This window comes from Mycetomoellerius zeteki, unplaced genomic scaffold (assembly GCF_001594055.1).
Source record: "Mycetomoellerius zeteki isolate Tzet28-1 unplaced genomic scaffold, Tzet1.0 scaffold426, whole genome shotgun sequence".
NCBI classification, from domain to species: Eukaryota; Metazoa; Arthropoda; class Insecta; order Hymenoptera; family Formicidae; genus Mycetomoellerius; species Mycetomoellerius zeteki.
In genome coordinates, this window is record NW_017257421.1 from 629,739 (window position 1) to 645,830 (window position 16,092).

The 16,092-nt window shown below is 31.7% G+C and overlaps 3 protein-coding genes and 2 pseudogenes across 3 annotated transcripts in view; 4 read left to right on the forward strand and 1 right to left on the reverse strand.

The window, feature by feature from the left end:
* LOC108726486 (cytochrome P450 CYP12A2-like) overlaps positions 1-425 on the forward strand; it is a 7,917-nt pseudogene extending 7,492 nt beyond the window's left edge.
* Positions 1-16,092, reverse strand: part of GluClalpha (glycine receptor alpha 1) — an 84,052-nt gene that overhangs the window by 57,920 nt on the left and 10,040 nt on the right. The window lies entirely within an intron of this gene.
* Positions 1,121-3,176, forward strand: LOC108726487 (farnesyl pyrophosphate synthase-like; annotated as a pseudogene).
* LOC108726508 (farnesyl pyrophosphate synthase) lies at positions 3,872-6,211 on the forward strand. Its single transcript, XM_018454121.1, has 7 exons — positions 3,872-3,911; positions 4,067-4,224; positions 4,735-4,875; positions 5,096-5,299; positions 5,399-5,554; positions 5,626-5,838; positions 5,916-6,211. The coding sequence occupies exons 2-7, from the start codon at positions 4,081-4,083 to the stop codon at positions 6,114-6,116; spliced, it is 1,059 nt and encodes a 352-aa protein (XP_018309623.1). The 5' UTR covers positions 3,872-3,911; positions 4,067-4,080; the 3' UTR covers positions 6,117-6,211.
* On the forward strand, positions 9,234-15,339 carry fbp (fructose-1,6-bisphosphatase). Its single transcript, XM_018454122.1, has 4 exons — positions 9,234-9,527; positions 11,239-11,703; positions 13,261-13,450; positions 15,043-15,339. The coding sequence occupies exons 1-4, from the start codon at positions 9,349-9,351 to the stop codon at positions 15,232-15,234; spliced, it is 1,026 nt and encodes a 341-aa protein (XP_018309624.1). The 5' UTR covers positions 9,234-9,348; the 3' UTR covers positions 15,235-15,339.

Consider the following 16,092-nt stretch of genomic DNA (forward strand, 5'->3'; position numbering starts at 1 on the left):
GACGCTTGCATATCACTCTTCCGGTCGCGTACGATACAAACTGCGAAAGGAATATGCTGAAGACGTTTTTGTTTTATTTAGGTCATATGAAATTTCCGGATTGAATGGCATCACGGACCACTCGAGTACGAAAGCCGATTTATAAACACGCTGGTGTCATCCATGCGATTCAAGCTCGATTTGTAGACCGTCACAATTGTCGCAAACCTTCCTACGATCGATTCACATGTTTCATGGAAAAAGATGAGAAAAGTGTCGGAGAAACGGTCAGAAAAGTATCCCGTCGACATCTTGCGCGATTTTTTCCTTTAATAATTACGACAAATGTCGGTGCAGCCACTGGTTACACGAGCATCTGACCCGAAGAAACCCGGCCGAAACGGAGAAGATACCATCCACAATTCTTACAATTTTAATCTACGTCCGAGGACAAAAAGCATTTCGCAGAAATGTCGTAGTGTGAAAGCTACAAATTTTTAGCAAGTTCGTAGAAAAGCAGGCTCGTGTATGAGTGCAAGGCTCGTGTATGAGTGCAAGGCTCGTGTTTAAATAGCATAAAAATATTATATAAAAAATATAAAATAAATTGTACATATTGTGGAAACTTTAATAAATACCGACGTATTTTTTTCGTGCTCATCTTTTATTTATGATAGCCCGAGTGATAGCCTTGGAGCAACATATTGGGAAAACTTTCGGTGCTGTATGGGTACTTATTTTTTTCATAAGAAAACATACAAAATATGACAATCTATTACGTAAATTAAAAAAAATCTTTCGACATTTACATATAACAATCATATGTGTAAATCGCTTCATTGATCATAAAAAGAACATACATATGTATCGCTATTCAAGGATATATATGTCTAAGCAAAGAATAATTTCTCTTTAGTTCTCTTCTCGCATCTTTCTTTCCACTTTATACTTTGATCTAACGAAGTAATAAGATATACAGTGTTTAATATAAAAGACATAAAAATATAAATTTAACGAAGGAAATTTTTATTCTTTTTTTTTCATCGTTTTTTTGCATGTGATTTATCAAATTTTATTCCTGACATAATGGAATCATTTGTCATTCTTAACGTTTGTTAAAACTTTAGAACGTTTTATTATAATGGATCAATCCAAATCGACATGGGCAGCCATCAGCGAGGAGGAAAGTCAATCGATGATGGCAATGTGGCCGGACATTGTTCGTAATATCATGAAAGAGATTGAGAATTCTAACTTTCCGGATGTTGCTAAATGGATGGAAAAAGTAGGTTAAATCATTGATTAAAATATTATATAAATATGGTCAAACAAAAAATATTATAAATATTATAGCCAACGTGGGATGTGTATGTGTGTGTGTTACATGTGTGTGAGATACGTTAAAATTCGTTCAATGGATTGATCGATTCATCTTAGGATAAATTCCTTTAGGATAATTATATGTAGAAGTAATGCAAAATAATGCAATAATTTTATAATCGTAAATATAAATTCTCTCCCTCTCTCTCTCTCTCTCTCTCTCTCTCTCTCTCTCTCACTCTCTCTCTCTCTCTCTCTCTCTTCTTGTCTCGAATAGTACAACATTTGTAAAAATAAATCATCATCAAAATTTAATAATAAACGTATCAATTAAACTTAAAGAAAAATGTCTAAATAAATAGAACTAATTTTAGGGTTTATAAAAAACAAAAAAAAACCTTGAGTTTCCAATAGTTCAAAAAACCTGTAAGTTTTGATACATATGAAACAATAAACCATGGATTTAAAAAATATATAGATTGATGTTTCTTTATGCAGGTATTACAGAATAATGTTCCAGAAGGAAACAAAATGTATGCTTTTACGTTAAATTATGCCTACAAATTACTAGCACCAAGTGATCAACTTACAAAAGAAAATATTCGTCTTGCGAATTCTGGCATGGTGTCTGGAATTGGTAATTCTGTTCTTCTTTTTTTTTGTGACTCGATATGTTTCATGAATTTTAATTCGAATGAATCTAATGCAAGATATAGTTAAGATTTTAATTTATATTATACCTTCAAATTAAAGAGGCAGTGTACTATGTTTTATACAAGAACAAATGATCTTAATTAAAAATATTAAATGTTGCGATTACGATTGATTTATAATATTAAGACATTTATTGCTACACAGTTGCAAGCCTTTTTTCTCGTGATCGACGATATACAGGACCAATCCTTACTTCGCCGAGGCAAACTATGTTGGTATCGACATAATGATATAGACCTAGCGGCAATTAATGATGGTTTATTGTTGGAGTGTGCTACGTTTTATCTAATTAAAAAATACTTCAAAGGGAAAGATTATTACATTAATCTATTAGAAACATTCTACGATGTGAGTAAAGACATACTATATATTCTTGCCAATCGCACATTATGTAAACTACTTTTTTCCTTTTTAATCGAACAATTATATATGAAAGTATTTCAACAGATCACATTCAAGACAAATATAGGCCAAGGTTTAGACATGGTTTTTACCAAGAAACCTGATCTGGATATGTTCACGATGAATCGATATAATTCCCTTATCGAGTACAAAACATCGCACTATTCTTTTATTTTGCCAATAATCGTAGCAATGCATTTAGTAAGTGCAATTTTCTTATACACAAAAAGATAGATTGCTTTGATGATAATACGGCATTGCGTTACTTGTAGGCTGGAATAAAAGATCCAGAGATGTTCAGGCAAGCAAAAACCATTTTGTTGGAAATAGGGCATTTATTCCAAGTCCAAAATGATTATGTCGGTTGGGGAGTCCGATGTCCATGGCAAGGATTATGATACTGATATACAAGAGGGAAAATGTACATGGCTGATTGTTGTAGCTCTTCAACGTGCCACTCCGGATCAGCGTAAAATTTTGGAAGTGAGTATCGTTGATTTAAACGTGCGTTATTTTGTGAAACGCTTTTGTACTAATTCTTTTTCTTTCTTATTACGCAGGAATGTTACGGTTTTGCGGATCCAGAGAAAGTAAGACGCGTTAAACAGCTTTTCACTGACCTCGGTTTGCCAAACCATTATTCTACATATGAAAAAAAAACATATAATCTACTAAAAGTACATATACAGCAGATATCATGCGGACCTCTACATAGTCTTTTCTTGATTTTATCACAGGAGCTTTATCACAGAATGTTATAAAATAATCGTATATATTGAAGAAAGAAATTGATATTAATATATACTTTATGCATTAATATTTTATCGTTAAATTTAAAATACAGATAAGATGAAACGAGAGGTATTCTGCTGATTCAAGAGTACTGAAATGTTATTTTGTTATGAAAAACATCAAAATATCTCTTATAAAGGTTTATGTTCAGAAAAATTAAATCTGCTGGACGCTTATTTCGCATACGAAGAAGAAACATATAATCTACTAAATATATATATATGTACATATACAACAGACATCCTGCGGGCTTCTACATAGTCTCTTCTTAAATTCATTAAGGAAGGTTCATCACAGAATGTCATAAAATAATCGTGTATATTGAAGAAATTAATTTTCTTTAAGTATATTTTTTTTTATTTCTGAATAAACAGATATACATTTTAATAACTTAGTATTAAAAATGTATAATAAACTGTATATGCTGCGGTCTGTTTATACTGACTTTTTTTATAAAAAAAAAACATTATACAAAAAAACATCATACAAAAAACATCATACAAAATATGACAATCCATTATTCAAATTAAAAAAATCTTTCGACATTTACATATAACAATCATATGTGTAAATCGCTTCATTGATCATAAAAAGAACATACATATGTATCGCTATTCAAGGATATATATGTCTAAGCAAAGAATAATTTCTCTTTAGTTCTCTTCTCGCATCTTCCTTTCCACTTTATACTTTGATCTAACGAAGTAATAAGATATAAAGTGTTTAATATAAAAGACATAAAAATATAAATTTAACGAAGGAAATTTTTATTTCATCGTTTTTTTGCATGTGATTTATCAAATTTTATTCCTGACATAATGGAATCATTTGTCATTTTTAACGTTTGTTAAAACTTTAGAACGTTTTATTATAATGGATCAATCCAAATCGATATGGGCAGCCATCAGCGAGGAGGAAAGTCAATCGATGATGGCAATGTGGCCGGACATTGTTCGTGATATCATAGAAGAGATTGAGAATTCTAACTTTCCGGATGTTGCTAAATGGATGGAAAAAGTAGGTTAAATCATTAATTAAAATATTATATAAATATTATGGTCAAACAAAAAATATTATAAATATTATAGCCAACGTGGGATGTGTATGTGTGTGTGTTACATGTGTGTGAGATACGTTAAAATTCGTTCAATGGATTGATCGATTCATCTTAGGATAAATTCCTTTAGGATAATTATATGTAGAAGTAATGCAAAATAATGCAATAATTTTATAATCGTAAATATAAATTCTCTCCCTCTCTCCCTCTCTCTCTCTCTCTCTCTCTCTCTCTTCTTGTCTCGAATAGTACAACATTTGTAAAAATAAATCATCATCAAAATTTAATAATAAACGTATCAATTAAACTTAAAGAAAAATGTCTAAATAAATAGAACTAATTTTAGGGTTTATAAAAAACAAAAAAAAACCTTGAGTTTCCAATAGTTCAAAAAACCTGTAAGTTTTGATACATATGAAACAATAAATCATGGATTTAAAAAATATATAGATTGATGTTTCTTTATGCAGGTATTACAGTATACTGTTCCAGAAGGAAAAAAAATTCGTGCTTTTACGTTAATTTATGCCTACAAATTACTAGCACCAAGTGATCAACTTACAAAAGAAAATATTCGTCTTGCACGAATTCTGGCATGGTGTCTGGAATTGGTAATTCTGTTCTTCTTTTTTTTATGACTCGATATGTTTCATGAATTTTAATTCGAATGAATCTAATGCAAGATATAGTTAAGATTTTAATTTATATTATACCTTCAAATTAAAGAGGCAGTGTACTATGTTTTATACAAGAACAAATGATCTTAATTAAAAATATTAAATGTTGCGATTACGATTGATTTATAATATTAAGACATTTATTGCTACACAGTTGCAAGCCTTTTTTCTCGTGATCGACGATATACAGGACCAATCCTTACTTCGCCGAGGCAAACTATGTTGGTATCGACATAATGATATAGGCCTAGCGGCAATTAATGATGGTTTATTGTTGGAGTGTGCTACGTTTTATCTAATTAAAAAATACTTCAAAGGGAAAGATTATTACATTAATCTATTAGAAACATTCTACGATGTGAGTAAAGACATACTATATGTTCTTGCCAATCGCACATTATGTAAACTACTTTTTTCCTTTTTAATCGAACAATTATATATGAAAGTATTTCAACAGATCACATTCAAGACAAATATAGGCCAAGGTTTAGACATGGTTTTTACCAAGAAACCTGATCTGGATATGTTCACGATGAATCGATATAATTCCCTTATCGAGTACAAAACATCGCACTATTCTTTTATTTTGCCAATAATCGTAGCAATGCATTTAGTAAGTGCAATTTTCTTATACACAAAAAGATAGATTGCTTTGATGATAATACGGCATTGCGTTACTTGTAGGCTGGAATAAAAGATCCAGAGATGTTCAGGCAAGCAAAAACCATTTTGTTGGAAATAGGGCATTTATTCCAAGTCCAAGATGATTATTTGGGTTGCTATGGGGAGTCCGATGTCCATGGCAAGGATGATACTGATATACAAGAAGGAAAATGTACATGGCTGATTGTTGTAGCTCTTCAACGTGCCACTCCGGATCAGCGTAAAATTTTGGAAGTGAGTATCGTTGATTTAAACGTGCGTTATTTTGTGAAACGCTCTTGTACTAATTCTTTTTCTTTCTTATTACGCAGGAATGTTACGGTTTTGCGGATCCAGAAAAAGTAAGACGCGTGAAACAGCTTTTCACTGACCTTGGTTTGCCGAACCATTATTCTACATATGAAAAAAAAACATATAATCTACTAAAAGGACATATACAGCAAATATCATGCGGACTTCCACATAGTCTTTTCTTGACTGTATTACGGGAGCTTTATCACAGAATGTCATAAAATAATCGTATATATTGAAGAAAGAAATTGATATTAATATATACTTTATGCATTAATATTTTATTGTTAAATTTAAAATACAGATAAGATGAAACGAGAGGTATTTTGCCCATGTTCAAAAGTACTGAAATGTTATTTTGTTGTGAAAAATATTAAAATATCTCTTATAAAGATTTATGTTCAGAAAAATTAAATCTGCTGGAACTGCTGATTCAAGAGTACTGAAATGTTATTTTGTTATGAAAAACATCAAAATATCTCTTATAAAGGTTTATGTTCAGAAAAATTAAATCTGCTGGACGCTTATTTCGCATACGAAGAAGAAACATATAATCTACTAAATATATATATATGTACATATACAACAGACATCCTGCGGGCTTCTACATAGTCTCTTCTTAAATTCATTAAGGAAGGTTCATCACAGAATGTCATAAAATAATCGTGTATATTGAAGAAATTAATTTTCTTTAAGTATATTTTTTTTTATTTCTGAATAAACAGATATACATTTTAATAACCTAGTATTAAAAATGTATAATAAACTGTATATGCTGCGGTCTGTTTATACTGACTTTTTTTTATAAAAAAAAACATTATACAAAAAAACATCATACAAAAAACATCATACAAAATATGACAATCCATTATTCAAATTAAAAAAATCTTTCGACATTTACATATAACAATCATATGTGTAAATCGCTTCATTGATCATAAAAAGAACATACATATGTATCGCTATTCAAGAATATACATCTCGTATGTATAAACAAAGAACAGTTCTCTTCTCGCATCTTCCTTTCCACTTTATACTTTGAATGATCTAACGAACTAATAAGATATAAAGTGTTTAATACAAAAGACATCAAAATATAAATTTATTGAAGGAAATTTTTATATCATCATTTTTATGCTTGTAATTTATCATAATTTTATTCCTGACGTAATGGAATCGTTATTTGTAATTCTTAACATTTAGAACGTTTTATTATAATGGATCAACCCAAATGGATATGAGTAACCATTAGATGATGAGAACCATCAGATCTTAAAATAGTTGTATGTGATCAATTAAGATTACTAAATGAACGTACATGATTATATAAGTATCTCATATAATTTGTACATGAATCTCACCAGTAATCTTTAATGACCTTAGGAATCTGGAATGAATCGTACACGACGATTTATATTACAATGAAAAAATCTTGCCTTACCCTTATAAGAAACTTTTAAAAAATAGTTTCTTGTCAGGATCATCATATATATATATATATATATACATATGTATATTATTTTATACGTATTTGTAATGTTAATAAATTTCAAAAAATATTTATTAACGTTGATGATTGTTTTAACAAATATTTATCGCTTATAGCACTAATAAAGTGCACTAATAAAAAGCTAAAATTATATAAGAAAAAAGAATGAATAATTTGTGTAACGTAAGGCAATCATTGTATACACTCAAGTCGGTAAATTGCCATTATTTAGGCGAACCAGATTCGATCGATTTAACATCGTTGCGATACTAATTTCGTTATATACCATTTAGTTTAATTAGCTCGCATAGCGTAATAACAGTATTTACAACAAAGCTACGACATTACAGGCCTTATCTATCGCGAGACGCATTCCGGAATTAATTTGAACTCGAAATAATCGTATAATAGTGCCTTCGAAATAGATTTGAAATGAGTTGGGATTCCAAGATATTCCGTATACATGTGTATGAGTGCAAATGTACGAAAATCGATTTACACTTCGCGATGAGAAGCAATAAAATCATTCTTACGTTACGTCGAATGACGTGCGACACTCTATGTTTCCGCATGGAAGGATAATGCATAATCGGCGAAACGAATCTTAATGCGACCTAGTTCCGGTTTACATGACCCCGATAATACGATTGGATAATAGAATACTGCCGTGTGCATGTGTGTGAATCCGCAATACTTTTTTTACACCTCTCTGTAGTTTTCGCTTACAAGGCTATAGTATGTAACAAAACCGAATATATTTACATGTGTTACAGAGATGAAAATAATGTGCGAAAAAAGCAAGCCGGATAAGATAAAACGGGAAAAAAACCAGCAACGAATAACTACCGAATAAAATTTGCGTATTAACTACGTCATTGTTCGGTTATTTTATGCGATTATCGGTTTCACGAGGGATTTACTCTTTTATAAACCGAAGCGTGACTAACTGATGCACGGACACGTTAAATTCAACAAATTTTATATATTATACATAATGTTGTATATAGCATGTATATAGGTACAAGAGTGTATGTATGTGTGTAAAATTCACCATCCGCGCGTCAATGAATTAATAAAATATCAATTTGTGGAACGAGAGAAACGTGGAAAGGTAAATCAATGGCAGCTTATAATCTCAATGCGAAAATTGACTTCAAACCATCCAAAAAATAAACTCTAATGATTACCACGTTTTATTTTATATAACATGAGCAATGCGTTTACAAATCCACGTATTCATTGCATTCCCTCTATATATTTATATATTTTTTTGAAATAACAAATATTAAATAAGTACGATCTCATTTCCCACTTGATGATATCGCGTTATTTAAACGCATTTCCAAGAATAATTTTGTAAACCGGAACTAGGTCGCATATCACCGTTCGCGGTCGAGCAAATGTCGATCGTAAAATAGTCTCACTTCCTGGTAGATCCACGCCCTCTTGGAATATTCTTTTTTAAAAATATTTAGAACAAAATGTTATATATATTTTTAATATTTCTTAGATGCTTAGCACAATTTTGATATTTCAAAAATATTTTTTAATTAAAAAGCTCCTAGATATAAAAAATATAAATTTATTTTTTGTGTTAATATAAATTTAAATAAAACGTTTCGTGAATTTAAATAATACATTTCAATGCAATAATATAAATAATAATTTGGTATTCTACCTCTTCATATTTGATTAAAAAACAATTTCGCTTGCGGCTCTCCCTCTTTTGTTTCTAGATTCACCTATGGCCTATGGTCTCATAGAAGAAGCTCGCTAGAGTGAGCTTCGGAAACTCGAAATACTCGAATATCAATGCCTTCATTGTTGCGATAACATATTACTGATTAACTCGGGCTTTACATAACGCGACGCCTCGGAATCGCCGGTTTCAGTCTCCGTCGGGACAGTCTAGGTCTCACACGCCTTTATTTCTCGTTCCGCCCGTTGCTTGAAAAGATACGGTCATGATGACATCGAACAACACAATTATGGACTCAGACTGCATGACGTTGACGAGATTCATGCTGTCGGAGCAACGCAAGGCGCCAACAGCGACCGGTGATCTTACACAGCTGTTGAATAGCATACAGACTGCCATAAAAGCTGTCAGCTCGGCCGTGAGGAAAGCCGGTATCGCTAATATGTGAGTAAATCAGTAAATATGAGTTTCAGAAATTGGCTCGAAGCGAAAACTAATCTCGCCAACATTTGCGAGGAAAATGCAAGCATAACGCGCGCGTGGAATGTGCGATTCGTCGTTTTCCGCATAGCCGGATAGGCGAAAAAGGAGCAGCACGAGAGAAGCGGAAAACATTTCGTGATCTCGTAAACTAGACGTCCTAATGGCACATTTAAGCGACAGAGATAGAGACATTTTACGAGATATTCAAATTAATCTAATTATAATTTGTAATCTTCATGAGTTCGAAACTACACTGCTTTATGACTATATACTCGTATTTTACATCGCGCAAATACATCTTCCGATTTGCAACGGTTTAAGTCACTTTGTGACAAGATCGCTTTGTGACTGTCAAATGGAATTAGATTTTCATACATTATATCCAGCGGATGTAGTTTATGCGATTTTACATTTTCATCCAGCACACAACGGTCAGAATTTAATACACAGAGAGACTCGGACCAATACATGTACAATGTGTAAAGTCTTTCGTAGTGTCATGACTAACGTTTATACTTTCAACCGGCGCGCGTTTCTCTCTATTTTATTCAAATGTATTCGGCAGCGGGGTATAGTCTCATACATTTACCGTCGTGCTCAAGCTGCCAATACACGCCAGTAAACATTAATCTCTACGCCCTGACAATTCTGTAACCTTGCATGTAAATAACATATAAATGATTTCCTATTATTACAGTGCCTGTGGTACACACCGCACAGCATGAATAAAACAATTTCATGACTGGTCGCTCTCCATCGACCTCCGAAACAAACTTGCCTTATCAATAATCTGACGGGGATTATGCTTTGAACTGTATGAATTAAGATTCGATAACCGAAATTAATAAACAATTTGATATAAACATAAAGGCAATAAAAGAATTAATAAATCCTGGATGGTATAATTGGTGAAATTTTTTTTAACACAATTTAAAATTGTTTTTCCACATATAATTAAAAATTATCATAACATTTTTTATCTGAACATATTTTCAGTGTCTATTGAATTATTATCTCTTGAATAAATATCTACTGAATAAATCATCCTTAGATTTTAAACACAATTCTAATTATAATTTATTTTCTAAATAAAAGTTTTATGTTCTTTTTACAATCTTTAATGTATTTACTGTTTAAAAATATTACAAAAAACAATTTTTCAATGTTTTAAATATTAAATAACGGCTTGTTTTACAAATTCTTCCTTCAATTTTATAATAATTTTATCATATAAAAAATTTCAACTGTCCATTTCAAATATTAATCGAAACCTTCTGTATTGAAGTTTGTAAATCTTTCCTCTTGAGAAGAAAGTCTTCTCTCTTCAAAGTCTTAAATCTCTGGAGAGTCTTTCCTTCGACGTAATTCAATATCTATACGTTCAAAGTTCTTAAAAATTTCTATATCTGATTATTAAATAAAGAATATATTAAAAGATATAAATATATTTTTTGATACCTTAAAGTATTATTCAAAACATTTGATTAAAGTATTATTGAAATTTTTTTCAAAAAATTTAAATAATATTTAAAATGACTTTTATCATACATATTTTTGTCGTGTAATCAAAGTCTATTACCAACCAGAACTAATCAAATCAGGTACGCAACATTCGTTTAGACATATTAATCAGCTGATGTTAAACGCACCCGACATATCATTATTCATTCAGGTATGGCATCGCCGGCAACACCAATATTCAGGGCGAGGAAGTCAAGAAGTTGGACATCCTGAGCAACGAGCTCTTTATCAACATGCTGACATCCTCTTTCACCACATGCGTGCTTATAAGCGAGGAGAATCAACACGCCATTGAAGTGGAAACGGAGAAGAGCGGCAAATACGTCGTGTCGTTTGACCCGCTCGACGGCTCGTCCAACATTGACTGCTTGGTCTCAGTGGGTTCGATCTTCGGAATTTACAAAAAATCTGAACAATCCGGAAACTCCACGTTACAAACCGCTCTGCAACCGGGAAGAAATTTGATTGCGGCTGGATACGCTCTATACGGATCAGCGACTATGATAGTGCTTTCAATCGGTCAAGGCGTTAATGGATTCACGTACGATCCAGCCATTGGGGAATTTATACTGACCGAAAGGAACATGCGTATGCCCGATAGAGGCAATATATATAGGTATGATAAAAAAAAAAAAACAAAAGTTCATTTTTATCAATGTATCCATATAAGATTTTACAATCGGGGCCAGTACTGCTTGCCATAGTTCAGATACCGTAAATGTAGGTAACTTGGGACAATGCAGATAACTTGGGACATTTGTTTCTAAAGAAAGTTTAAATTTTAAATTTTCTTTAATCACTTATGGATGGATATCACGATTGAATTTAACAAAAGTACAGCTGTCCCAAGTTACCTGCACTGTCCAAAATCATTTACATTTGCGGTACTGGCGCAGTAGTGGCAAACTACTGGCCCAGTACTCGTTAAGTACTGGCTACGTTTACACCGTGCACTTAGTCCGCGACCTATACGATAGGTGTCTTTGTTTAATATACAGGATAAACAAAGACACCTATTGTATAGGCCGCGGCCTAAATGCACGGTGTAAACGTAGCCACTGGATGATAACTTGAGCCTAGTATTGGCAGATGGCCCAATTATTTTAGCCAGTCATTTGCCAGTGGTGGCCCAGTACTGGCTGGCAGAACTTTGGCCGTCGTTTGATAGTCGTAGCGTTGACTAAACGTTAATTTCGTTGTAATTCCTGGCGACCCTATTTGGATAGATTAACTTTAATTCGATTAATTTTTTGTCTATATGGATAGATTAATTTTAATCTCGGTTTAATTTTTTATCTTTTTCTAGTTCAAGACTTTCTAGTTCAGATTTATGCTTGTTTCTATCAATGTAGTTTAATTTTAATCTCGATTCAACTAACTTCATCTTTTTCTAGTTCTATAATTAAAAAAAGAGATGAAGAGTAGAAAAAATTGAACCGAGATTAAAGTTAATCTTCATTGATAGAAATGGGTGATAGAAAAAGATAACGAATAAATTAAACTAAGATTAATCCTTACACACGATTGACTCATTCATGTCCTGAACATTTCTTTTCTTCGAAAAACTGGGAGCATTAAGTAATTTAGTTATAAGTTATAACTTTTATATACAATTTTAAGTGTATGTAAGAATCACTTAATAATTTTAGTATATTTGTTAAAGTGATAAAAATTAACTCGAGACACGAATGATTCATCGTGTGAATTAAAAGACCGGAAAATTATGTGTACTAAGGCCCAAGGAACACATAAAGTCAAGAAAAAGTCAAATAATAAATTTATTTTGACGTCATGAAAGTCAAAATGACGATTATAAAATTGGATTGTTTCTTGACATTAAGAATCAAAATAAAGTCATTTTAATTTTTTGTTGTTTGTGTTCCTTGAGGGGTTTAAAGTTCATCTACATTAATAGAAATAGAGAAAAGAGAGATAAAGGAACGAAATGAAATATACTCGGCAAACAATTTCGATGAGCTAACGGCTAACATCCGTATCGCGAGTAATGAATCGAAATTGCCACAGGCTTTCGAGAAATTGTGAAATCAGATATAGTCAACGTAATCACGATAGAATTGACATGTTCGAGTTAACTTTTTATTATGAACGAAATTACAACTTTCGGAACTCGGTCATTATTGATCGCACTGAAATCACGTATGATTATTTACAGTATTAATGAAGGCAACGAGAGCACATGGGACTCGTCTATTAAGGAATATGTACGTTCCAAGAAATATCCCGCAACCGGGAAACCCTACAGTGCCAGATACGTGGGCTCCATGGTCGCCGACGTACACAGAACGATTAAATACGGTGGTATCTTCTTGTATCCCGCGAGCAAGAGCAATCCCAATGGCAAGGTAATTTCGCAATGATTTCTGAACTTTTTCTCGAACTAATTATTTGACGAAGAAAACGAATCAGACAGACACAAGATCGAATAATAAAAACACACAAAAGAAAAGAACAAGAAAAATACAAAAATAACAAGAACAAGACAAATCCAAGAGCAAAACAGTATATTACGACATATTTCACGTCACATATCCAATTTATCTTCATCTCAGTAAATAATGTTTTCTTTTCGATTCTTTCTTTTTACTTTGATTATTACCGAACAGTCTGATCTCGCTTTTATCACCACAGACAGATTGCGTAATGATATAAAGCGCTGTATAAACTTTGCTTGGTAAACAGATGTTTACCATTTATCCGATAAATGTGCAGGAAAGTATTGGACTTTAGAAATTATTTTAGCTAGGCACGATATAAATATCTGGTTTAAACTTAAATTAATATACCCCTGCGAATTCTACATAAATTTCTATAAAATTTATCGGACTTCGCGTATTATTCGTTCCGGTAAACGTTAACACGATTACAGTTCTTTATCAGAAGACCGATACCGGGGTCAGAATTTTAAGAGAACGTATTTATCGATAATTAACTTACATATTATTACGCTTCAATTTCTAGCATTATATACGCATCATATAATTTTATTATTATGCATTAAATACTTCTCTCTGTATCTAACGAATCAAATATGAAAATTTCATGATAAATCAAATTATGCACTCACACTGTCAGAGAAAAATGTTTGGTAATTATGACTATAATTACATGATAAAATAATTATGAATATAAAGAACGCCAATAATCGATCGAAGTTAGATGTTATGAACATAATACATATTCTTAATTTTTTAATTTAATTATCTCAAATGTGACTGTGTATGGGTCAAAAGTTCGGTGCACAGTCACATCTGAGATAATTAAAAGTAATAATAAAAATCTAAGTAAAGGGCATGTAAGAGTCAATACCTATACAATTTAATTAAAAAATATAGTATAAATTTAAAAATTAAGAATATGTATTATATTCATAACATTTAACTTTGACCGATTGACTGTTCTTTATATTTGATTTGGTGTTCTTTATATTTATGTATAGCATTTACACAATTCATACTTATCCTTAAAATAATTATGGTTAGAAGATCCATTTTTATGGTTATTAACAGATTAATGTTAGTAATAATAACTTTATATGTCCAATTTTCTTAAACATAAAAAATTGTATTATATAATAATTTATGATAATTTCAAATATTTATATAAAGATATTAATATTAAAATATCAATAATAAATGTTAATTAGAATAATTTTTATTCAATAAATACAATCGCAATTATAAATATAACTCAACTCAATTTTCTCAACACATTCGCTTATTATTTATTAATTGATAATAATATTTAAAAAATATATTAACAAAAAACCTCGAAAAAAAAAAGCTAAAGATTTTCAAGCAGTATATGCAACTGTATTATTGTAAATATACAGTTGTTCCAAAAAATGACTACAAATTATAATTAAATTATGATAATTGCAACCATTCTTTTCTCTCAGTGTGCTACTGGTATTGATTCTGTAATTTCATAATTCCAGTTACGACTTCTGTACGAATGCGTACCGATGGCTTTCATAGTCAAGGAAGCCGGCGGTCTGGCGACAGACGGAAAAGTTAATATTCTAGACATCGTTCCGGAAAATATTCATCAGAGATCACCCATTTTCTTGGGCTCCAAAGACGACGTTAACGACGTAATGACATTTATAAGAAATAAGGCCGAGCGATGAAAAAACAACGAATCTCTTCCAAATACTTACACAATCGAGCGTTATATCTCTTTTATACGACAGATTGTTATTTTGTAACATTTTGCAATAAAGTTTTTTATTAAACCGTCTACGTTTTAACTATTTCAGTACAAACGACCCCACAGTTTAAATGCCTGAATAATTCGTTATCGCTGAAAAGTAACGCCACATGGAAAATAAATTAATGACAATTAATTAATAGAAATTATAGTCACAGAGCACGAAAATGTGATAAATCTCACGTCATCAAGCGCTTTTACAGGTCATTACGAATAATTACGGGTGATTGTTGGCAAATCCGTTAAATCCGAAAATTCATCATGTTCTCGCGGATACCTGAATTACGCTAAACGTTAACTCGTCGGATTATTTAATTTATTCGGCGCACATGTGAATCCAAATTAATCACCTGTATTCAAAAGCCTGTATTCATTAATGACACCGATAAGAAATACTCGAGCGACAATATTAATATAGCGATCTCGTTAACATCCCTTCGAAGAACTCACACAAACTTACATATCAAACTTATATATATGTCTAAATCTGATGTACTAGATTTATATATAATATACTTATTATATTTATACACAGACTTGTACATACATATATTATAAGTCTCTGAGAACTCCTTCGATCGGCGTACACGCTGTAATAAAGAACTACCGTAGTTTTTTTTTTATCAATACCGTATCACTTGCCGGTATAAATGCAGTGTAAGGCGATCGGCACGGAGCCGTCGCAGCATCGCGTCATCGATCAAGTTTAAGCGATGTCGGACAATCATTTCCGTTCTTCCATCTGTATAACCATTAGCGAGACGGCGGGCGCTGATAA

Bases quoted from the DNA above. Each gene is read 5' to 3' on its own strand.
- LOC108726508 (XM_018454121.1), top strand. From the start codon at position 4,081: ATGGATCAATCCAAATCGATATGGGCAGCCATCAGCGAGGAGGAAAGT. The intron at 4,876-5,095 runs GTAATTCTGTTC...ATTGCTACACAG, and splicing joins TGGCATGGTGTCTGGAATTG to TTGCAAGCCTTTTTTCTCGT. The intron at 5,839-5,915 runs GTGAGTATCGTT...CTTATTACGCAG, and splicing joins ATCAGCGTAAAATTTTGGAA to GAATGTTACGGTTTTGCGGA.
- fbp (XM_018454122.1), top strand. From the start codon at position 9,349: ATGATGACATCGAACAACACAATTATGGACTCAGACTGCATGACGTTG. The intron at 9,528-11,238 runs GTGAGTAAATCA...TTATTCATTCAG, and splicing joins AAAGCCGGTATCGCTAATAT to GTATGGCATCGCCGGCAACA. The intron at 11,704-13,260 runs GTATGATAAAAA...GATTATTTACAG, and splicing joins GATAGAGGCAATATATATAG to TATTAATGAAGGCAACGAGA.